The 23,270-nt window shown below is 62.4% G+C and overlaps 1 protein-coding gene across 18 annotated transcripts in view; it reads left to right on the top strand.

Moving 5' to 3' along the window:
* BCAS4 (breast carcinoma amplified sequence 4) overlaps positions 1–23,270 on the top strand; it is a 59,142-nt gene that overhangs the window by 14,607 nt on the left and 21,265 nt on the right. For 7 of the 18 annotated variants that reach the window (XM_089307026.1, XM_089307034.1, XM_089307037.1 and 4 more), the window contains exons 2-5: positions 2,237–2,308; positions 11,641–11,742; positions 12,560–12,707; positions 19,104–19,238. In XM_089307026.1, coding sequence (XP_089163152.1) covers positions 2,237–2,308; positions 11,641–11,742; positions 12,560–12,707; positions 19,104–19,238 — 457 coding nt within the window. Of the gene's footprint in view, positions 1–794; positions 944–2,236; positions 2,309–11,640; positions 11,743–12,559; positions 12,708–19,103; positions 19,239–23,270 lie in introns of those variants that run through there. The other 11 variants (XM_089307028.1, XM_089307027.1, XM_070051690.2 and 8 more) reach the window with 5 other exon arrangements.

Genomic DNA, 23,270 nt, shown 5'->3' with positions numbered 1-23,270 from the left:
CCCCTCGAGGTGCTCACCTCTCTGGGAGAAGAGGGTGCGGAAGGAGGCGGCACAGGCGTGGGTCACGCACGTTGCAAGGTGCCCACCCGCCCTGTCTGCCCCCAGCGAGGCCTCGGCCCCCTCCCCGGGAGCGAGCGGAGCGCTGCAAGCCCAGGGAGCAGCCAAGAGCAGCAGGAACGTTCCTTTGCTGTCAGGCTGGTAGAAGGGGGCACGCGGGCCGCAGCCTGGGGCCACCACTGTCGCTGTCGGGGCCACCAAGGGGACGGGCTTGAGTGAAGATTGTCCCACGAGTGACTTGGGCGGGGGGAGCTGGCTGAGCCTGAGTGGCTTCCTGCTGGTTGGGAATCTTCGGGACTTGTGCCTGCCTTAGCTGACTCGCTCCTCCCTGCTCTCAGACATGGCCCGAGGTAGCAGCAGAAGGGGGGGGGGGGCATGACTGACAGCACCGGTCACGGGGCTCCTTCCTCTCCCTTAGCTCTGGAGCTACAGAGCAGGGTCCAGTTCTGGCTTCCGAACCTGTGAGCTGTGTGACCTTGAACAAGTGAGGAAACCTCTCTGATCCTCGGTTGCCCATCTATACAGAGGGGGGACGAATAGCATCCCTGGGGAGGGATCTTGTTGGGAGCCAAGTGAGCTAAGCCATCGCCGGCGACACACCCAGCCCGGCGTCTGGAGCAGCCCTCAGCGGAACGAGTTGCTCACGCTTGCCGTGTCCGGTTGATTTCCTCACAGCCCTGCCGGGTGGTGTGACGGGGCCCGGCACGGGGGAGCCACCCACAATGCACACGTTCAGCCGCTGGGTTCAGGCCTCCGGGCTGGCAGAGGCGACTGTCGGGTGTGAACCCGCCGCCATCTGAACACGCAGTGTAGGTGGAGATCCGATTCTCAGCCAGCGGGGGCCGGGTTGTTCCGTGCTGGCCCCGTGGGGGTCTTGCCTTCCCAGGTGTGGTGGGTCTGGGGTCTTGGTGGCCCACGCCCGAGTCCCATTTCCATCTCCCGCCATCCCCCTCTCCTCCTCCCTCCCCAGTGCCTCCTGGCTCCCTCTTCCTCCCTTGGCGCACACATGACCTTCATTTGACTTTGCAGGGTGGGGGCTCCCCTTGCTGACGCCCCCTGTCCGCCGGGGCTCCCCGCGGAGGCCCAGAGTAGCCACAGCCGAGTGCTGCCTCTCGCCACTTTTCACTTGCGCCTGAGGCTGGGCTGGAGGCAGCTGGAGACAGCACAGACCCTCAGGGGCCCCCTGGGGGGTGAGGGAGCCTCCAGGTGCAGAGGGCGGGGCTGGGGGCGGAGCCAGTGCAACCACCACTGCTGGCGTCGTGGAAGTCGTGGAAGTGAGCCCGTGGAGGGGACGCACAGTTCAGATTGACTGTTGCACGTGAACAGAGCGGGGTTGGGCCTGGCCCGCCCCTGTACCATCGGTGTGGGGCTTGGCCCAAGGTTTTCTTTTAATTTTTATTTTTTTTGAATGTGTGCCAATCTTTAAGAATTGGGACGTTTCCCATAAAACGAGAACGTCTGGCTTCTCTTAACAAGTGGAAAGATCTGGCAGCCCCCGGCGCACACCTCCTGATGGCTGCCGGGGGCGGGCTGTGGCAGAGCCGGGCCCTCGGGGTGACCATGACCACGCCACCCACCCATTCAATCGTCCCCAGGAGCTTCCGAGTGTCGAGTGTCGGGTGCTTAGCTCACAGAAGGTGGCCTCGAGCGAGCCGCCTCCCCAGGGGCTGTGCGTCTGGGCTGAGCGGGCACAGTCCCCAGGCCCCAGCAGGCTGCTGGGCACCCAGTCCCAGTTCCGCCAAGCACCAGACTTCTGAGTGCGTGTCATGACCAGGGGCTGCGCCTCACCTCCTGCACCCCGCTGCTCTCCCTCTCGGGGCTGCTCGGGGCAGGCCCCGTGTTTCTAAGAGCAGACTCTGACCGTTGCTCGCTGTGTGACCCTGGGCGGGTTACCTGCCCTCTCTGAGCCCCTGCTTCCTCCTCTGTGCAGTGGGGGAGGGGGACCAGGGTCACCGTGTTGCTTCCTGTTGGTATTTACTCGGCTCTTTAGAAAGAGCGATGGCGGCACCACGGCGGCTGCCAGTTTACCGCTGTGTCCGACGGGGCCGGGGGGCTTCGCAGGGGCGTTGGGAAGGAGCTGGGCACAAGCCTACCACTTGGTTCGCTTCAAGAAAAAAAAAAAAAGGGACTTTGTCTCCCTGGAAACGCTCGCTGATCTCCGGGTCTGGCTGTTTTGCAGGCAAAGGAGGTGGAGGACACCGTCGAGTCGATGCTCCTGGGGCTGGAGGAGTTCTGCAGCCTGGCCGACATGGTGAGGTTTCCCCGCCGCGGCGTCGGGCCCAGGCCACCCTGAGCCCCTTGCTCGGGTTTCCTGGGAAGCCATCTTGGTGGTGATGTTGCAACCAGAAGGAATGGGGCAGCGGCCAGCGGCAGGAGGCCGGCCACACGCTCGGACCCTCCCTCTCCCTCTCCCTCCACCCCAAGTGCTTCCTGGGGCGGCCATCTTGGGGCCGTCTCTCCCCCAGAGGAGCCAGGAGCCGGCCACGAGGTGGCAGTCTCGGGCCCGGCGCGGGGAGCCTTGCCTGGGGAAGTGAGGGCTATATATAACTTGGCTGGTGCTGCCAGCCCGCACGCTGCAAACATGGAGACGGCCAGGAAGTGGCTCCAGGCCCCTGCCGCCTGGAGGAGCCAGGAGCCCAGGCCCTCGCTGGGCGTCGGTTCCCCTCCTGAGCCCCTCTGCTTTCTCCGCCTGGCCTCCTGGCCCTGCGGGTTGGGTCCCATGGCCTAGGCTGGTGGAGGAAGCGGGTGGGAGACCACTCTGCAGGCCCCACGACGGCGTCTCCTCCCCCCGCGTCCTCTCTGGAGCTGCTATGGGTCTCGTGTCCCCAGGGTTCTTGCCAGCCAGGTGGGGAGCCCCTGGTAGCAATGATGGAATGTTCTAGAAGTGCCCAAGCTTACGAAAGGCATGACAACCTGGGTGTAAGGCTTCTGCCTGGAGGCTGGAGGGTGGAGCACTGTGTCATGACCAGGCCCTGCCTCTCCCCAGAGTGGACGCCTGTCCAGCTGGGCCCTGGAGTGTAGATTCAGGGCCCTGAGAATCAGTGTCCGGAGCCTGAGTGGCATTTGTGAGAGCCCAGGGGAGTAATGGGAGCAGACCCGGTTGTGCCGGGCGCAGATGAGGCAGCCCCTGGGCGCTGGGTGACCCCTGTGCCGCTGGTAGACCTGTGCGTGCCTGCCTGGGCTGGCCTCGGGGACGCACAGTGGACAGGGGACATTCCTGAGAGGCCTGTGTGTATTTTTCTCTTGGGAGCCTATGTTTGAGTTCTCAGGCAGGAAGGAGCGGGCCTGTTGGAGCTGGCCAGCCCTCTGTCATCACCGCACATCAGACCCCGAGCGAGGATACCCTGCCCCCTAGCCCCAGGCTGCTGGCAGAGATGGGTGTGGGGAGCAGTGGCTGTCAGGTTCACAGCTGGCTGGCAGAGGTGTTCAGTCCTGCCTGGGAGACTGGGGAGGCTTTGCAAAGCAGGTGGTGACGGATTTGGGGACTGAAGGGGGAGCAGAGAGAGTCGGGCAGATGCGGAACAGCGGAGGGACCAGCATGGCCCTGGGGCAGAGAGGCTGGGGGTTGGGCATGGCCGGCCTATGGAGAATGTTGGCCGAGGGCAGGTGGAGTGATCCAGGGACACCTTCATGCCCAAGTGTCAGCCCGTGCTTCCGTGGGCATTGTGTGGAAGGAGCCTCTCCATCGGCCAGGACCAGGACCGGGGTAGGAAGCCACTGGGAGCAACAGAGGGTCGGCTCCGCCCAGCCCTGGGGACCAGCAGGGCGTCAGCTCTGTGTGGCCCCGGGGCCCGCGGCTGCCTGGAAACCTGGTGATGGTTTCTGCAGAGAGACTCTGATTTGGGGTCACAAGCCGATGGCCCTGGGCCCAGTCCTGCCTATAGATCTACTGATATTTCTGGGGGAGATGGAGACTCGGAAGTCTCTCTGCTTCTGACCCCGCTGGAAGTGGGAGAATAGAGCCACGCTACGGGGTCCCGTGTCCAAGAGTCTGTGGGCAGCAGGCTTCCTCGGGAGGCTGCCCGGTGAGCCTGTGTCACTGGAACGCATCCTTGGCCGTCCGAGAAGTCATCTCAGCCCCCGATGGTGAGGCTTGGCCTGCCCGGTGGTCTGTGCCCGGGTGGCCCCAGCCTGGCACCTCCTGTTCTCTTTAATAGTTAAGCATTTTGTTTTGTTTTGTTTTCTGCAGAGGGAGGGAGACAAAGCAAGTGTCTCATCTGCTGGTTCACTCCCCAGATGCCGGCGACGGCTGGGGCTGAGCCTGGAACTCAGTCCAGGACTCCCGTGTGCGTGCGTGCCAGGGGCGCCGCTGCCTCCCAGGGAGCTGGAGTTAGGAGCCCGAGCACATGGGAAACCCAGGCGCTTCCACACGGGACACGCGTGTCTTGAGCACTAGGCCTGAAGCCCACCCCTCCCCTCCTCTTTAGGACAATGCAGGCGAGGGTGGCTGGGGCTGGTATGGAGTGGGTAGCGCCGTCCCGCTGTTGCCTGCTCCCTGTCGCGGCTGCAGAGGTGCCGTCAGCTCAGGCGTGAGGCGGGGGGGGGGGCGCCAGCCCCTTCCTGTTGACCCCTGTCCTGTTCTTCTGGCCCATGTACTTCTCCCCCAGCCCGTCCTGGCCCACACTCCGTCCCTGAAATCCATGGCTCACCCCGGCACCTGTTCTGCCCGTCTCTGTCATGCTGCCCCCACCCCCCCGCCACCGCGGGGCCCTGCATGCACAGCGACACCTCCTGGAGCCTCTGTTGCCCCCGCTGTGGAGTGCAGACGGTGGTCCTGGTTGTGGGCTGCAGCAGAACTCGGCCACGGCTTAGAAGTGTGACAGCGCGACTTACTTTGTGGGCTAGAGCAGGGCGCGAGGGGCAGCCCGTCTGACCTATGGGCCAGCACCCTGGGTGGGGCTGTCCACTTACTGGTACCTGGGCATTGATCTGTGAGAGGTCAGAGCAGTCACACACACACACACACACCCCCCCATCACAGGAAGGGCGGAGCGAGTGCTGTGACACAGGTTAAGCTACAGGTCAAGCTACCCCTTGCGACGCCCGCATCCCACGTTGAGTGCCTGTGTTTGAACCCGGGCTCGATGCCTGCAAATGCCCGCCCTGGGAAGCAGGAGGTGATGGCTCAGGGACCCAGGTCTCTGCTACTGCATGGGAGATCTGATTTGAGTTTCTGGCTCCCAGCTTCAGCCTGGCCCAGCCCTGGCTGCTACGGACATTTGGGGGGGCGAACCAGCAGATAGAAGATTCCTCTCTATCTCTTTGAAGCGCGCACACACACACACACACACACACTGATTAGCAACATTTTAAACAGCAGTGTTAATGGGACGTGGTGCCAATCAGATAGTGCTTAGCTCTGGGAGGATGGTCATGGCTGGAGGACGCCTGAGGCCTCCTGGGCCCATGGAGGGCCCGTGTGTTGGCGTGCGTGCCGTTAACGCAGACGTGAACGGATGTACAAATCATCAGGCCGTCGGCTTAAGACCTGGGCGCGTCCTTGCGTGAGATTTATGCTCTGCTGAAGGTGATGGCGGAGTGTGGTGCCTGCCGCGTAGGCAATGCCTGGCAGGTGGCGGCCCCTGCATCGCTGGTGTTGAAGCGCCCGCGACGCTGGGCGTAGAAGCTGGGTTTACAGGCTCCGTGCACACCGGTCCTGGGACTACATGTCTGGTTCCTCTGAGACCCCAGTGGCCTCGGGCCTACCTCCCGGTCTGCAGGGAGCAGGCTCCTACCTCACTCACATAAATGGAGACAATTTCCTGTTGGCCTGTGCCCAGCAGTTGCATTTGGCATTGCTGTGTGTTCTTGGGTCGAGTGCATTTGGCTGTCCTTCCTGGGGCCTTTGGATCACTCTGGGCAGCCACCTTTGCTGCGTGGTGTGCGGTGACCTCAGCACCGACCACACAGACTCCCGGGCTCCGAGACCAGCTCTGGGGAGGTGTGAGCAGAGGCTGGGGAAGGGGCCCCCAAGCCCCAGGTTATAAACCCGGGTGTGCATTCATGCTGGCAGAGGCTCAGAGAGTGCTGGGCGCCGGCTGACGTCCCCTGGCTCTGCTCAGGGCGCGGCCCCAGACCTGCCAGTGCAGGTCCTGTGACGTCACCACGCCGAGCGCCTTGGGGATGAGAAGGAAATGTCACCTTCAGCCTCTTCTGTGAGAAGAAAAGTGCTCTGGGTAGCCATGGACTCCAGGTGGGGAGGCCTTAGGGAGTGGTGGGGACTGTGGCTCAACAGGGCAGCTGTCCCCAACTGCAGCTGATTGCCACGTGGGACAAGGGCTCAGTGTGGCCAGGTCGTCTTGCCTTCCAGCAGAAGCCAGGAATGTGGGTTTCTAAGGGAAACAGCCGGAATGGAGGTCTCTGCGTCTCTGATGTTGCTGCACCCAGGAGAGTGCGTGTCCAGGCCTCTGGCGTTGGCGCGGGGTGGCCGCGGGCAGACCTGGAGCGGATCCCTGTCGCGACCTGGCTCCGTTCTCTAAGCTGGCCTGCAAAGCGGCACTGAAGAGCAAGCGGTTCCGGGCTCCCAGAATCGGATCTGCTGGTTTCCTGCCCCTCTTGTGCCTGGGGCCCCCATTAAACTCAACTTTTCCCACCGTGGGGCCAAGGGGAAGCTCGGGGGTCTTTGCAGCCCACCTTCTGGGCAGGCGTGAACGTCATCAAGCCCCTGGAGGAGCGACTTCTGGCCCCGCCCACAGGCGCTGCCTGTTCTGATTCCTGGGGGCTCCAGGAAGGCGGGGCGGCCCTCCACCTTCCCCTCCACCTCCCCTCGCTGCTGGGGGTGGCTGAGACCAACCCCTGGTCCTCCCTCCCTCCTCCTGCTCTTAGAAGCTCGGGGAGGGAGAGGGTTTGTGTCTGCTGCCCGGTGTCCGACCTCGCCACGGCCTGCGTTCTCTGCTCTTGGTGTTTGCTCCTGCAGCCTTGCCCACGGACGGGCTTCTCCGTGGAAACCCTGCCTGGGGAGGAGGGGAGGGTGTCGAGGACTTGCCCTACCGCTGCCGACGCGTGTGCTTGGGTCATCTTCCGCAGGCTCCAGGGTGCACCGGCGGGAAGCCAGACTCAAACCAGCCCTCAGATGCGGGCTGTGGGCGTCACAGGTGATGGCTTAGCCCGCAGCTACACGGCTGCTGACACTGAGAGACGCTGTCGATCCAGACCCAACCGTTTGCAATTCTAAGCCACGTTCTCATGTTTGCTTCGGGGGACAGTGGCAAAGGTCATTCAGAGAGCTCCCGTTCACCCCAACCCTGATGTCCCATGGTGCCTTCCTCCAGTGGCTACACCTGCACACAGGGCCTGCCTGGGGGCGGCGGGCTAAGCTGCCAGCTGCAACACCAGCGTCCCACGTTGGAGTGCTGGTTCAAGTCCCTGCTGCTCCATTTCCAATGCAGGTGCCTGCTGATGCTCCTGCCAAAGCAGCAGAAGATGGCCCACGTGCTTGGCCCTGCCCTGGCCCAGCCCCCGCCATTGTGGCCATTTGGGGAGTGAACCAAAGCATGGAAGATGTCCGTCCCTCCCTCCCCCTCCCTCCCTGCCCCCTCTCTGCGTCTCTCCCTGTCACTCTGAATTTCAAATTAAAAAATCTTTAAATCGAAGCCCAGCCTGGGACATGGCTGCCCACTCCACTCTGCCCTGCTGGCCCGAGGTCTGGCCCAGGATGTCGCGTGGCAGAGCGGTCTCTCCTTGCTTTTTGGACCCTCCTGGCTTTCCCTGGCCTTGGGGGCCTGATCAGGTGTTTGCAGAAGGCCCGGGACTTGGCTTTATCTGCTGTCTTCCCGTGGTTAGACCGGAGGTGGGCGCCGTCTCCCATCCCACCCGGGCACCCGGCGCGGTGCTGTTTGCCCTTCCAGTCCTCTGCTTGCTCACTCTGCTTCCAGGTGGCCGCAGTGCCTGCCGGGCCATCCGGGCTGCGTGGGTGGCAGCAACTCTGCCTTTGGGGAGGACCGGGCAGGTCTGTCCAGAGCCGTCACGGTGCTTTCCTCGTGGCTGAATCCTCGCCCTGGAACCGGGGGTACGGGCGGCTGGCGGACTCACCTAGTGCTTGGGGTTCACCGTCCAGTCCTGACTCCGCTTCTGGCATTGTCCTAGCTCAGCCCCGCCCCCTCGGCCAGCGCAGCCCCGCCCCTCGGCCAGGCTGGTGCTCCTGTTTTTTCACGCGCCCACATCTTATTAAATATATATTAGCATATATAATGCATTACGTAATATTAAGAGTAACAGTAATTGTTAGTGTGTATTTTATTTGACAAGGAGTGATGCACAGGTGGGGTCCTATTACCAGGTCATCCCCCAGTCCTCAGGGTCGGCATTGGGTGGGCCGGGCCAAAGCCAGGAGCTGGGAGCTCCGCCCAGGTCGCGCATGTGGGCGGCAGGAACCCAAGGACTGGAGCCCTCGCCATGGCCCCGGGGTCTGCGTGAGCGCAGAGCTGCAGCCAGGAGTGGAGCTGGGCGCTGCGCCCGGCCCTGCAGTGCACGACGCGGGCGTCTGCTCGCTCCATTGACCTTCGTAGTTGCTCTCTGCGTTCTGGTCTCCTCAGATGCCCGGTGCTCACTGTGCATCTTCTGTCCCGGCCCTAAGATCCACCATTTCTCCTGGGAGCCCCACTTGTATGTCCATGTTGGAAGTTGAGCCCCGTTAAAGCCCCTGAGGTTGCGTGGGCCCATGAGGCTCATTGGACCACGTTCAGGCAGAGAGTCTCACTCGACCCCGCGGCGGTCTTGTGCAAGAAGCGCTGGTTGCACGTCCATTTCACAGATGAGGAAGCTGAGGTCCAGGACCGGCCTGGAGTCCTGGTGGGGGGTGGGGCAGGATGTGACCGCGAGAGCCAGGTGCCGGTGCCACCATCTCTGGGTCTGCCTCTTACCTCATGGCATCAGGGCATGAGATTGGAGTGTTCCTGGGGACGTGGGGCTCAGAGCCAGGTGCCCCAGGTGAGGGCAGCGCCATGGCCACAGGCGGCCGGAGGGGAGGGGGCTGTGAGCAGCGAGGTGGACGTGGAGGTGTGCAGGGCAGTGGGGGGAGGGTCCTGAGACAGCCTGCGGGTGAGGCCCCGGGGCCCGTCCTGAGTGCAGAGGGGCGGGCTGGGTTTCATGAGAATCACAGGAATGTAAGAGCTTGGGGCAGAATTGAGGGAAACAAACAGCTCACCAAGAAGTTTTTTTTTTAAAGATTTATTTATTTATCTGAAAGGCGGAGCTACAGAGAGGCAGAGGCGGGGAGGGGGGAGAGAGGGAGAGAGGTTTTCCATCCGCTGGTTCACTCCCCAGGTGGCTGCAATAGCTGGAGCTGCGCCAATCTGAAGCCAGGAGCTTCTTCTGGGTCTCCCACGCGGGTGCAGGCTTGGGCCATCCTCTACTGCTTTCCCGGGCCACAGCAGAGAGCTGGATCGGAAGTGGAGCAGCCGGGACTTGAACCGGCGCCCATATGGGATGAGGCAGTGCAAGTGGAGGCCTTACCTGCTGCGCCACAGCACTGGCCATGCTTTTTTTGTTTTTGTTTTTAAGATTTTGTTTGTTTGAGAGGCAGCGTCACTGAGGGAAGGAGAGACAAAGGTCACCCATCTGCTGGTTTACTCCTCAAATGGCCACAACGGCTGGGGCTGAGCTGGGAGCTACATCTGAGTCTCCCACGCAGGTGCAGGGGCCCAAGGACTTGGGCCGTCTTCTACTGCTTTCCCAGGCCACACAGAGAGCTGGATGGGAAGTGGAGCAGCCGGGACTTGAACTGGCGCCCTTATGGGATGCTGGCACCACAGGTGGAGGATTAACCTGCACCCCAGCGCCGACCTCCACAAAAAGTGTTTTTAAGTGGCAATTGTAGGGGCACATGTTCAGTGCCGCAGCCAGGATTCCACTTAGGGCGCCTGCATCCCGCATGCGGTGCCTGGTCGAGTCCCGGCTCTGCTTCTCATCCAGCTCCCAGCTAATGCAGACGCTGGGAGGCGGCGGTGATGGCTCAGTGGTTGGGTCTCTGCCACACACGTGGGAGACCTGGATGGAGTTCCTGGGTCCCAGCGGTGACCTGGCCCAGCCTCTCGTGTTGGGGGGTTTAGGGGAGTGAACCTGCAAATGAAAGATCTTTGACTGTCTCTGTCTTCGAAATAAAATTCAAAAGTAAAAATTGGTACCCAGTTGTCACTCCGTTAGTTGCCTGTTGCTGCATAATAAGCTATGCCAGTGAGGGGATTAAAATGATGACGTGTGTCATCTGAGTGTTGCCGTGGGCTGGGAGTGAGGGTCCCCTGGGTCAGGGGGTCGGCTGGGGCCTGGCTGGGGCGGGGTCCTGTCGGAGGCAGCAGTCACTTTGTCGGGGGAGGATGGGCTGACGGCCCCAGATCCTTGCTGGCTGCTGTCTGGCTCCACCCCCAGCCCTTGTCACGGGGGTCTCTGCAGTGTGGCTGCCTGTCCTCTCGGAGCCAGTGACGAGAGAGAGAGAGAGGAGAGGGCCAGGGAGAGCCAGCACTGGGTGGAGCAACAGCCACTAGTGCAGTACTGGAGTCTCAGAAGTGACACCTGTCACTCGGGCCGGCGCCGCCTCCATGGGAGTGAGTTACCAGGTCTGGCCATGGCCGGGGGGAGGGGGATGCATCACGGTGTGGTGGGGATCAGCCGGAAGGAGCTGCCTGCCCAGCTGTGCAAAAAACTGTGCCCCTGCCAACGCCACGGCACCTGCGCACCAGGTGCGCTGCACGTCAGATCACGCTCCGCCCAGCGCCGCCAAGCGTTCCTCCTCGCGGCAGTGCAGGGAGACCTGGTTGCACCCCTGTCCAGATAAGCAGAGGGGGCTGGGGGCGCAGAGACTCGCTGAGGGTCACCCAGCTTGTGATGGGTAGAACTAAATGCCAGCTCGAGCTCGGGTGCTGAGAGCAGCCGCTGGTGTTTCTCTAATTGGCCCCAGAACCCCGTACCGCAGTGTCGCCTGGGAGCCTTGGCCGAGAACCAGGTTTGCTTGCAGACTGGAGCCGAGGAGGCAGGGCCTGGGAACCAGCATTTGAGGCTCACCCGTGAGAGTTAGGCTTGGGCCTCGGGCTCTGGAGGGCGTGGGGGTGTCGGGGTGTCTGAAGTGGGGGTCGAGGGAAGGGTGCTGCTTCCTGGAGTTCACGGTCACCGCTGGGGTCCTGGAAGCAGAAGAGGTGGAGAACGAGATGAGACGGTGCAGGGCCGGGCTTGGCATGGCGCCTGCGCGTCGGGAACCCTTGACACGTGAAAGCTGTGACTTTCATTAACGTTATTAATGAGCATTAATGATAATTAGCAACTCGTTAATATTCCAGTGCAGCGGAAGATGGGCTTAGTGCAACACCGCTTCAGGGAAGAGGTTTGGATTGTTGCCGTCGGCTGCTTCGGTGGCTTGGAAAGACGCCGTCTAACGGGGGACGCGTGTTGCTGTGCGTTGGGGGGGACGCGATCCATTTGGGCGCAGTGAGCCATGTTTGGGTCTGCTCCCCAGGGGCTCCCGCCTGGGACTCCGGGGCGCTCCTGGCCCCTCCTAGCGCCTCGGCCGTCAGCAGGGTCTGCTCGGGCCCCCAGGTGGGCAGGGCCCTGGGGATGTGGTGCAGGGCCTGACCGGCGCTTTGTCCCCTGCAGATCAGGAGCGACACCTCACAGATCCTGGAGGAAAACATCCCGCTGCTTAAGGCCAAAGTGACGGAGATGCGTGGCATCTACGCCAAGGTGGACCAGCTGGAGGTGGGTCCAGGGTGGCGCGGGCCCTCGGTGGGAGCCCGGTCTGGGCCTCACGCCCTGGCGGGCCGCCGGGCTGACCCGTGCGGGGGCGGGCCTGGGCGTGGGGGGCGGTGGGGGAAGCAGGTCGGGGTCAAGTGGTTTTTATTTTTTTTAAGATGATGAATAAGAATTTGTTTCCAACACTTGAAAATCAGGCTCCTTTACATAAAAAAAAAATCCAAACTTGAAGCTTTTGAAATTTCACAAGCTTTGGGGCTGGCACTGAGGTGTAGTGGGTAGAGCCATCGCTCATGAAGCCCCCTGGTTAGAGTCCCGGCTGCTCCACTTCTGATCCACCGCCCTGCTAATGGGCTGGGAAACAGTGGAAGACGGCCCAAGTATGTGGGCGGCCTGGAGGGAGCTCCTGGCTTCAACCTGGCCCAGCCGTGGTTGTTACGGCCATTTGCGGGCTGAACCGGCAGGTGGAAGACTCCTCTCTGTCTCTCCATTGCTCCGTAGCTCTGACTTACTGATAAATAAATTGGTTGTTTAAAAGATTTTCAAAGCATTGACAGCCCTGGGCTGGTATTTCTTTAAACACTTTAGTCTGTTTAAAGACACACAGCTCAAGTACATGGTTCAGAGAATGTTTACCTGTTTCAACACCCGCGTGAGGATGGCTCGGATTGAGAGCTTCTCTGACCCTGGGGCACTCCCTCAATAGACAGAGCCACCGTCAGCTGCCCCCAGGAGGCACCTGAGCTCCGGCTGGCGTCGTGGCCCAGGCAGGGCCGGCATCCCATAGGGCACTGGCTTGAATCCTGCTCTGTTTCCTCTCCAGCTCCCTGCTAATGGCCTGGGAAAGCAGCAGAAGATGGCCCAGGTACCTGGGCCCACACCCATGTGGGAGACCCGGATGGAGCTCCAGGCCCTGGCTTTGGCTTGGCCCAGCCTTGGCCGTTGTGGCCGTTTGGGGAGTGAACCAGAAGGTGGGAGATTCTCTCCTTGCCCTGACTCTGTGTGTGTATGTCACCCCCTCCCGCCTTCCAGATAAATGTCTTTTTTTAAAAAAGGTGTATTTAAAAAGGGTATGCCTTTCTCTCTCTCTCTCTCTCACTGTCTAACTCTGCCTGTCCAAAAAAAAAAAAAAAAAAAAAAAAAAAGAGGTATATTTGTGTATTTGAAAGGCAGAGAGAGAGAGAGGTCTTCCATCTGCTGGTTCACTCCCCAAATGGCTGCAGTGGCTGGAGCTGATCTAGTCAAGCCAGGGCCTTCTTCCAGGTCTCCCACATGGGTGCAGGGGTCCAAGGACTTGGGCCATCTTCTGCTTTCCCAGGGCATTAGCAGGGATGGATCAGAAGTGGAGCAGCCAGGCCTTGAACTGGCATCCATATGGGAATGCCGGCATCACAGGCAATGGCGTTACCTGCTGCGCCATGATGCCAGCTCCCAGATAAATAAATCATATAAAAAAATCCCCTGGCTCTCCAGCCTACCACACTCCCCACCATGCCTTGTTGCCTCCCTGATGACGTATTTCACCCTGGCCGCTGAGATGAGATGCACAGCACCTCCTGTTGTCCTTGCTACACGGCAAGGCCAGTGTCCTGGCTGTCCTTGTTCCCTCCACCCCAGGCAGGAGCTTGAGTCACAGTGGGAGAGATGTGATTCCTGGGGCCTTGGCTTGGGCTCGCACGGTGAGGCAGCAAACAGGGCCGCACAGCATCAGCGGAGAATTAACATTCTAGTTGCCGAGAGCGAGGCCTGGATGGAGCCAGAGCCTTGCCCTTGGATTAGCTGATTCATTGGAATTTTATTGCATGAACTGGAAAAGGGGGAGAAGCCGAGGACACACGGCCTGGGTGCTGCCCCGCCGGGCTGCCGTGGCTCCCGTCCTAGCGTGTGGTCCTTGGACACCTCTTGAGGGCCTACTGTGTGGCCCCACGGGGCTGTCAAGGGGGCGCGGCAGAGAGGCCAGGGCCGCGTTCCTGCCGGCAGTGGTGGCGTTCTGTCGCCGCTGCACAAATGACCACAGGCTCAGTGGCTGCAAACCACATGCAGTGATTCTTGTCTATCACTGGAGGTGCCATGCGAGGCCACCGTGGGAATGTTGGCAGGGCTGTTGTCGGCTCTGGGCGAGAGCCTGTCTCTTGGCCTTGTCCCCCTTCGGAGAGGCCGCCTGCCTTCTCAGCTCCCCGTCCCCTTCCCATCGCTCCCGATGCTGACCCCGCCCCCTCTCCGGACCCCCGTGAGTCCATCGGATCCCCCGGGTAGGCAGGCAGAGTCTCCCACCTCCAGCTCCCTAACCGAATGCCGTAGCCACCTCCTGTAGCCGAGTGAGGCGACACGCTTGCGTGTCTCGGCTCTGGGGTGTGAACGTCTCTGCTGAGCAGTCACCGTGGCGCGCGCCCTGGAGGACGCATGGCTGTGGCTGCGGCGGGCTCCGAGGTGGCAGGGTCTTGGGTCGTGGGACGATTCTGGGTGGCCAGATTCCAGGAGCAGAGGGGATGTGACCCGAGGCAGGCTGGGGAGAGCGGCGGCAGGAACTCGGTCATCTCGGTCTTGCTGGCCAAGGTCAGGTGTGGGCCTTGATCCCGAGGGCCAGGAAGGCGGTGCTGCCCAGTGGGTAGGGGCCGTTGTGGGGCGTCCAGTGTGCTGTAGGGGGCAGGGCTGACCACTGACTGCCACCTTTCGGTTATCTGTCAACCCCCTCCCCTGCTGCTCCCCAGGTGTCTCCCCCCAGGCACAGACTCGCTGCCTCCCAGTCCTGTGGCCCAGGTTCGAATCCTGGTGCAGCCTCTTCTCTGTGTGACCCCTGCCAGAGCCAATGCTGGGGTTACAGGAGTGAGGGTCTTGCACGGCATCCCAATGGCAGTCGACAAACGTTGGTTGAATTCTGGGCTCCCCTGGGATGGGGGCTGGGAACACCCCCGAGGGGGAGCATGGGACGAGGCAGCAGGTGCAGGAGGCAGCCTGAGAAGAAAGGACTGAGATGTGTGCGGTGGCCTGGGGCAGAAAAGCTCTCCCGAAGGCCCCTCGGGCACTGGGAGCAGGTGCGCGGAGCTCAGGGCCCAGGGCCTGGGACGAGGGGGCTGCATACAGGGTCACGTCGTGGGGCTGAGACCACGTCCTGAGAAGCACAAGACCCATCCAAGGAGTCGCGGATGCTGTTCCCTCCCCGGCCCCCAAAGTCCACCTTGGTGACAGCGGTCCCTTTATCCACGCTGTCACATTCCGTGGCTTCAAGCCTGGCAGTTACGCATGGTCCAAAAACAGGAAACAGCGAAACAGCTGAGGTTGGGTGGCTTTGTCAGGAAAGAGGTTTACTTAGCCCACGGTGGTGGAGGCCAAGGACCTGCACCTGCCAGCGACCTTCTTGCTGGCAGAATCCCCGGGAGGCACAGGGCGTCCCATGGAGGGAGCCACGGATAACACGTGTGTCTCCGGTGTAGTCTTTTTTCATTTCGTTAGAGGTGGCTAGAGATCTTCCACCTGCAGGTCCACTCCCCAGATGCCCAAGAGCCAGGGAGAGACCAGGAGCTGGGAACTCCATCCGGGTCTTCCCTGGGGGTGGCAGGAACCCAAGTTCTTGAGCTGTCGCCTGCTGCCTCCCAGGCGGGTTAACAGGGAGCTGGGTCAGGAGCAGAGGAGCCAGGACAAATCGGGCACTTTGATGTGGGATGCTGTGCCAAGCCCCGCCCCCTCTTCCTCTTACAAAGCCCGGATTCAGCCTTGGGGGCTCCGCCCCGACTCCCTTCAAACTCCTCGCCTCCCAGGAGCCCCACAGGCAGATCGGGGTCCCTCGGAAACTCTCGGCGGCGATTACATTTCAGACAGGAAGCCGTGCAGGCATCCCTAACTGTGGCCCAGCCACAGCCCTCCCTCTGTTAATGCAACCTGGGGGAGCTGCGTTCCTCCCCTAGCCGGGGGCTCCCAGGGCCCTGCACCTAAGCCCTCGCTTCCGTCCCTCAAGGCAGGGCCCAAGGTGTAAGCCACTGTGGCTGGGCTGGAGATTCGCCCGCGGTCACCCAGGCCGGAAGGGAGAGCAGGCCGCAGGGTGTACACGCCCCGCGCTGGGCGTCGGCCCCCTTTCTGGACAGCCCGGAGGCCTTGGGCAGAGGGTTTAGTTCCCAGGACTCACAGACGAGCCTGCAATCCGCCGCCCCAACCGGATTACAAATCGGGTGTATTTGCCGTGAAATTTTCAAAAATCGCCACCCTTCCCTCGCCAGCCTCAGGGCGGCTAAGCTGAGCCGGCCACCACCCTCTGGCTGTCCCTGGCCGTCCCCTGCCACCCGGCCCTGAGCTGGGGCTGTGGGCCTGGCCGGGTGTTGGCTGTTACCGGCTGCGGCTTGGCAGGGCTGCCAGGCGGGCTGGGACGCGGCGGGCGCACTCCCCGTGCACCCACCACGCGGCCCTTCCAGAGCGAGCGTAAAATTGGAATCGGCTGCAGAAAAGGGAGCTCAGGCCATCGTCTCTGGCACAGGCCGGGCCAGGCCTCGGTGCCCCGGGCCAGGGAACAGTTTGCCGGGCCGTGTGTCCCCCACCCCCACCACACAGCAGCCCAGGGAGCCACAGCGCAGCCGGTCCCGCCGTTGTGAATTCAGCCTGTGTCTTTTTGCTCAAGATGCGTTCACTCATTCACTCGCCCATTCTCCCGTGTGCGCGTGCGTGCAGCCACTGTCCAGACAAACCCCTTCCTTGCACCAGGGCCCTGGCCTGTGAACCAGGTGCAGCGAGGGCCATGGGGGCCAGGAAACTGGGGGCGCCACAGTGACCCGGGCTTGGTTAGGGCGTCTCAGAGGAGAAGACAGTTGACCCAGGGTCTGAGAGACGAGCATGGCCGCCCCATCAAGCACGGCAGAGGATGCTGGAGGCAGCTGGAGGGCTGGTGCCGAGGCCCTGTGTTGGGTGAGGGCCAGGGAGCGTGTGGATTGCAGAGGTGCGGGCATGGCCGGGTGGCAGGAGGCCCCAGGGGGGCCGGGGGACACAGAGGGTGGGCCTCAGAGGCCTGCGTGCCAGACGTCCTCCTACCCATCCCCTGTGGGAGAACTCCTCCTCCTCCTACTGCCGCGGGGAGGGAGGCCGGCGGAGGCGGTGCCTGTCAGGTGCGGCGCTGTGGTCGCCACTTGCAGGGGCCTCAGCTGTGTGCTGACAAGAGGCACCCACCGGAGGCTGCTGGGCTGAATTTTCCTGGGCCTGCACGGTATTTTTTTAAATAATTATTTATTTGAGGCTGGCACCGCGGCTCACTAGGCTAATCCTCTGCCTGCGGCGCCAGCACCCTGGGTTCTAGTCCTGGTTGCTCCTCTTCCAGTCCAGCTCTGTGCTGTGGCCCGGGAAGGCAGTGGAGGATGGCCCAGGTGCTTGGGCCCTGCACCTGCATGGGAGACCAGGAGGAAGCTCCTGGCTTCGGATTGGCGCGGCACCGGCCGTTGTGGCCATTTTGGGGGTGAACCAACAGAAAAGGAAGACCTTTCTCTCTGTCTCTCTCTCACAGTCTAACTCTGCCTGTCAAATTAAAAAAAAAATTATTTACTTGAGAGGCATAGTTAGAGAGACAAGATCATCCATCCGCTGGTTCACTCCCCATATGGCCTCAACAGTCAGAGCTGCGCCAGTCCAAAGCCAGGAGCTTCTTCCGGGTCTCCCATGTGGGAGCAGAGGCCCAAACACCTGGGCCATCTTCCGCTGCTTTTCCCAGTCCATTAGCAGGGAGCAGGGTTGGAAGTGGAGCAGCCAGGACTTGAACCAGCACCCATATGTGATGCTGGCACTGCAGGCGGATGCTTAACCTGCTACGCCATGGTGCCAGTCCCCTTTTCTTTGTTTTTAAAGTGATAGAGACTGACAGTGAGCTTTTTTTTTTTTTTGGGACAGGCAGAGTGGACAGTGAGAGAGAGAGACAGAGAGAAAGGTCTTCCTTTGCCGTTGGTTCACCCTCCAATGGCCACCACAGCCGGAAGCCAGGAGCCAGGTGCTTCTCCTGGTCTCCCATGGGGTGCAGGGCCCAAGGACTTGGGCCATCCTCCACTGCACTCCCGGGCCACAGCAGAGAGCTGGCCTGGAAGAGGGGCAACCGGGACAGAATCCGGCGCCCCGACCGGGACTAGAACCCGGTGTGCCGGCGCCGCAAGGCGGAGGATTAGCCTAGTGAGCCGCGGCACCAGCCGACAGTGAGCTCTTAACAGGTGCTAAGCGTGTTATGATGGGTCCCTGCCATTCAGGCGCTTGGCCCAGCCCTGGCTGTTAGGGGTGTTTGGCGAGTTATTTAGCAAGTTTGGTGGTGGTATCCCATTTTACAGATAAGAAAACAGGCCAGTAGAAAACCTGCACACACACACACACACACACACACACACACCACTTCGTGGTAGTGTCACCAGAGGAAAGGCCGTGGAAGCTGTAGGGTTCTTGTCTTCACGCAAGAAAGAATTCAGGCGTGAGACAGAGCGGAGTGATGCAGCTTTATTGGGGACAGGGCGTCCGTCAGAACAGAAGGGACAGAGAGAGCGCCCAGTCGCTCGGACGGGGGAGAGCGGGGTTACACCTGGCAGGCGGGTGGCGGGCGGGCGGCTCGGCAGGGCAGAGGGCTGAGCGCGCAGTCTGTTTGGACTCCCGGTTTTTAGGGAGTCTGTTTACCCACCTCCCCTCTCCTCCAGGACAAAGGATGGGGAGTCCTGGCAGAAGGGTTTGGTGGGAGAAAATTAGCAAATTCCCCCCCAGATTTGCTGGGGCCGGGCAGAGCAGAGGGGCTTCCCTTAGGGCGTCTGTGAAGGTTTTATTGCCCCAGTCATCAGGTCAGGGAACTCATCTGGTCCTGAGGGGAGAGTCTCCTGGGAGCTTCACACACTCACACACGCACGCACACACGCACGCACGCACACACGCACACACACACACGGAATTTCTGGCTTCCCACCTAACAGTAGGACCTGGATTCCCACCCAGAGATGTGGGCTCCAGAGTTTCTTTGTTTAAATTGGAAGCTGAGCAGCCCCCTGGGGCCTGGACGCGGCATTCCTGCCCACCTCGGTCCCCACCTCCGTCCCCACCGAGCCCCTCCACCTGCTTGTTTATGGAAAGCGAGCGTGGGGTGATTTCTAAAGACTGTTTTCAGTACAGAGAGCTTGGAGCTATGGTGGGGGTGCCTGGGGTCCCTCTGCCGCTTCCTGGCTGTGTGGCCCTGGGCCGGTCACTCAACCTCTCTGAGCCTTGAAAGACTGAGGGGCTCGGCCAGGCCATCCCTGGGAGCTGGGACTGTGGACAGGAGGGTTGGCCGGGCCGAGGGGCACCTGCGGAGTGGGGTGCGGGCTGGGCGGCAGCAGCAGGACGGTGCCCTGGCCACGGCGCGCGTGGCCTCACGTCCTTTGTGTCTCTGCCAGGCCTTTGTCAAGATGGTCGGGCACCACGTCGCCTTCCTGGAGGCCCACGTGCTTCAGGCCGAGCGGGACCACGGGGCCTTCCCCCAGGCCCTGCGGAGGTGGCTGGGCGCCGCGGGGCTCCCCTCCTTCAGAAACGTGAGTATGCAGCCCCCCAAGGGGCGGGCCTCTCCCCCGGCCCTGCCCCAGCCCCGCCCCAGGCCCCAGCCTCTGGAGAAGCAGCAGTGGGGGCGGGGCGCCGTGGGCGGAGCCAGCTGCCCGGCTTGGAGGGGGCTGGCAGCCAGGGCCTCCCCGCCTTGCACACGCATCTCTTCCGGCCCTGTGCTTCACAGCTGCCGTGCTGTGACTGTTCATACTCATCCCCCACTCATTGAGCACCTACTGTTTGCCAAAGTCCATGGTCCCTCGGGGTTACACCCTCCCGTCCCATCCTCGCATACCTAAGCACCCCGGCCAGGGTCTCGGCCAGGTCCTTGTGGCCTGAGTCAGCCTCCAGCTGACCAGAGGAGCCGGGCAGGTGGAGCTGGCGTCCGGGCTGCTCGTGACCCTCTGTGGCCGGCAGAGGCCTCTCCTTCCCACGTCTCCTCTGCTCTCTGGGGGTCCCCCCATGCCTCCCCACCTCACCCCAGGGACCGCTGTGTCCCTTTTGCTGATGGAAAACGGAGGCCACGTGGAGCCTACACTGGAGACCTGTGTTGTTTAGGGCGCACCTGACTCCCAGCTCTGACCTGCCGATCCCCGTGTCCCAGGGACCTTGGGCACTGTCTGGGGCCATTTTGGCTGTCACCGCTGGGGGTGGGCATCATCTAGCGGGGGATCCCTCAGGGGCTAGTGAACACCCTGCACGGGCAGGTGCGGGGCGCAGCAGGTTGAGTCGCCTCCTGGGAGCCCTGCACCCCCCATCAGAGAGCTTCGGTTCGAGTCCCTCCTCTGCTTCCAACACAGTTTCCACTGATGCACAGCCTGGCAGGCAGTGCGTGTCGGCTCGGGTAGGGGGTCCCCGCCATTCAGGGGCTTGGCCCAGCCCTGGCAGCTACGGATGTTTGGGGAGTGAGCCAGCAGGTGGAAGAGCGCGCGTGTGCTCTCTGTCTCTCTGTCTCTCTCTGTGTGTCTTTCTAATATGTAGGGGGAAAAATTTTTTTAAAAATCCTACAGTGGCAGGCCAACCACTCCCTCCGGCCCCGATGATCCGGCTGCAGGTGGCGGCCCTGCCGAGTCCGGCTCGGGGCTTGGTGATTCGCACAGGTGCAAGTCGGGTCCCGGCACAGTGCTGCTGCCTGGCACCAAGTTCTCTCCGAAGTCTCCTGAGAAAGCTGCTTTTGCCATTGCCCCATTTTACAGCTAAGGAGACTGAGGCTCAGGGAGAGAAAGGGGCTTGCCCGAGGGCCCGGTGCCCCCAGCGCCTGTCCTGCCTCCGGCACGGCCTCCTCTGCTCTGTGTCTCCATGACCCCGTGGTCCCCACTCCTCACACCCACGTGGCTGCTGTCTGTGTTCCGGGGGCCGCGTTGGGCATTTGGTGCGTGTGGACTCCTTGCTTTTCCCGGTGGTCTGTGCGCTGGGCGGTGATGTCATCCCCAGGCAGCAGGGAACAGCTGGTGAATCCCGCAGCCCTCGGCAGAGCTCAGTACGGGCTGGACTGCGTGGTGTGCTTTATCCCTGAGAGGTGGGTGTTTGGCCGTGTGCTGTCCACCCTGGCCCCGACTCCCTCTTTCCTCGCTGGCAGCATGGGCCGCTCTGCTGCCTGCCTGCAGGTGAGTGAGTGATCTAAGGCCAGGGAGGTACTCTTATTGATACTATAGAGCCCAAACGAATGCCACCTCCTGTGAGAAGCCTTCTGGGATTTCCTCTGTCTGGGCGAATGCAAGCTCCCCACCTTCCTTTTGTTTTGTTTCTTGATTTTTGGAATTTATTTGAGAGGCAGAGAGAAAGATCTCTCATCCACTTTCTTACTCCCCAAATGCCCACACTACCTGGGGCTGGGCCAGGCCAAAGCCAGGAGCTGGGAACTCCGTGCGCGTCTCCCGTGTGGGTGGCAGGGGCCCAGGTACCTGAGCCGCGACCCCCCAGGTCTGTCTGCTGCCACCGACAGTGAAGTCGCCACTGCGTCCTTTGTGTCCCCGCTAGAGTTAGGTGGCCAGGGGCCCCAGTCTCTGCCCGTTGATGGCTTTCAAAGGACAGGGCCCTGTGGTCACCGCAGCCGCAGCAAGGATACCGACAGTGGGTGCCGCCCTCTGCCCTCTGCCCTCTGTCCCCTGCCCCTTTGAGCTGCATGGTTGTCCCCGAGATGGGGCCTTGAGGGGTGAGAGTCGCTGCCTGGGGTCAGGCCTGCAGCGGGGTTTCCTACACCAGGCGCCGCCTACCGATGCAGGATACCCCGGCCGCAGGTGCCGGCAGAGCAGGCTGGGGCCCGCGCTCTCGGCTGCCGCAGATGCCGGGCTGTGCCGAGCCTTGCAGAGGCCCCCGGCCTGCCTACCTGCGGTGACTTGTTCCAGGAAGCGCGTCCCAGCCCGCGCTGGTGAGTCATCCCGCTACCCGGGCTGTTGATCTTGGCCCCACGAGGGCTTTGTCCGGGGGAGGCGGCACAGGTGCGTGTGTGCACATGCGTGCGCAGCCCTACGGTTTCCTGGGCTGCAGCTCAGGGGCCTCCTGGAATCCCGATCACCCCGGCGCACTCTGGGGCCACATCTGCAGGCGCCACCCCCACCCCTTCCCTGCCCGTGAGGTCAGCCTGGTCCTTGTTGCACTTCTACAGATGGGGAAACCGAGGCACTGGGGGTTGAACAGCTTGCCCCCGGTGGTGGCACTGGGGTTGGAATCTGTGCTGGGCGCAGGCTGGCACTCGGCCCCTGCTGTGTCGCTGCGTGCCCTGGGTGCCCCTAGCGCCTGCCGTCTGGGGGAGGGAGTCCTGGCGGGCACCCAGATGGCCGTTTCTGGGATTCCCCAACGCTGGGGTTTCATGCCACCTCATTTCAGTTCCCTTGAGCAGCTGCCTGGGGTGGACACCTCAGTGGCTGCCCTCTCCCCAAGAGGCGGGGGGTCTGAGGCAGGAGCCACACCCAGCCCTCGTCAGGGCTTCCTGGCGCTCTGCCTAGACCTGCAGGGCCCACGAGGCTGGGGTTTTGCTCCTGCTCTTCCCCCCAGGACCCCCTCGCCCCTGTGGGGGCTGGCCAGCGCTTCCACAACACAGGCAGCCAGGGTGCCGGTCAGCCTGCCCGGGGCTGCCTGCTCCTTGAACCCCAGGTTCCTGTCCCTGGCCCAGCCGCGTGCCTCCCTCTCCCGCGTTTCCTGCAGTGCAGAGGCCTGGGGCAGGCCAGCCCTGTGGGAACATTGGTGTGGAATCCTGTGCCTGCAGGACGACCACACCCTTCCTGGGGGCCCCGCCACTCCCCTGCAACCCTCCGGAAGTCATGGGAGTCACAGGGACCCCCTCGTGGGGCCCAGGAGGGAGAGGCCACAGCCTTCGGCCCCTGCAGCCATAGGGAGTGTTCCCGGCACCCCCCTTCTCATGGGCTGGAGCAGCAGTTGGGCTGGGTCCCGTGAGCCTCAGCGGGCATAGCTGTCAGCCGGCGTGGGCACTGCCGCCACTGTGAGAGGCTCTGCCTGGACAAACGGCCGCTCTAACGCGGTGGGAATGAGAGGGGAGAGAGAGCGGCGTGGAGCTGCGTGGTGAAGATGCTGGCTGTGGACGCCTGCATCCCACACCCGGGCGCCGGGCTCTGAGCCCTGGCTCCGCCTCCTGATCTTGCATCCCACACCCGGGCGCCGGGCTCTGAGCCCTGGCTCCAGCTCCTGATCGCCGCTGCCTGCTCGTGTGGACCCGGGGAGGCAGCGGCGAGGGCTCGAGCGGCTGGGCTCCTGCCCCCCACCGCGGGAGAGACCTGCGTTGCACGCCTGGCTCCTGGCTTCCGCTTGGCCCAGTGCTGGCCACTGGGGGCATTGGGAGAGTGAACCAGTGCTGGGGAGCTTGGTCTCTCTCTCAATGAATAAATAAATATAAAGTAAAATATTGAGAAGTGATAAACAAGGAGAAGTTCTGGAACTCTTGGAAGGAGGGTCCCGGCCCAGGGTTTAAAGGCACTGGGGGTCTGGAAAGCCAGCTTCGCTCCCGCCTCATGGAGTGGCCAGGGTGGAGTCAGCCCCCTGCCCAGGGCAGGGCGGTTGGCGTGGGA

This window comes from Oryctolagus cuniculus, chromosome 11 (assembly GCF_051225735.1).
Source record: "Oryctolagus cuniculus isolate XC-2025 breed Fujian yellow rabbit chromosome 11, ASM5122573v1, whole genome shotgun sequence".
Lineage (NCBI taxonomy): Eukaryota > Metazoa > Chordata > Mammalia > Lagomorpha > Leporidae > Oryctolagus > Oryctolagus cuniculus.
This window is presented reverse-complemented; position numbering and strand designations above follow the sequence as displayed.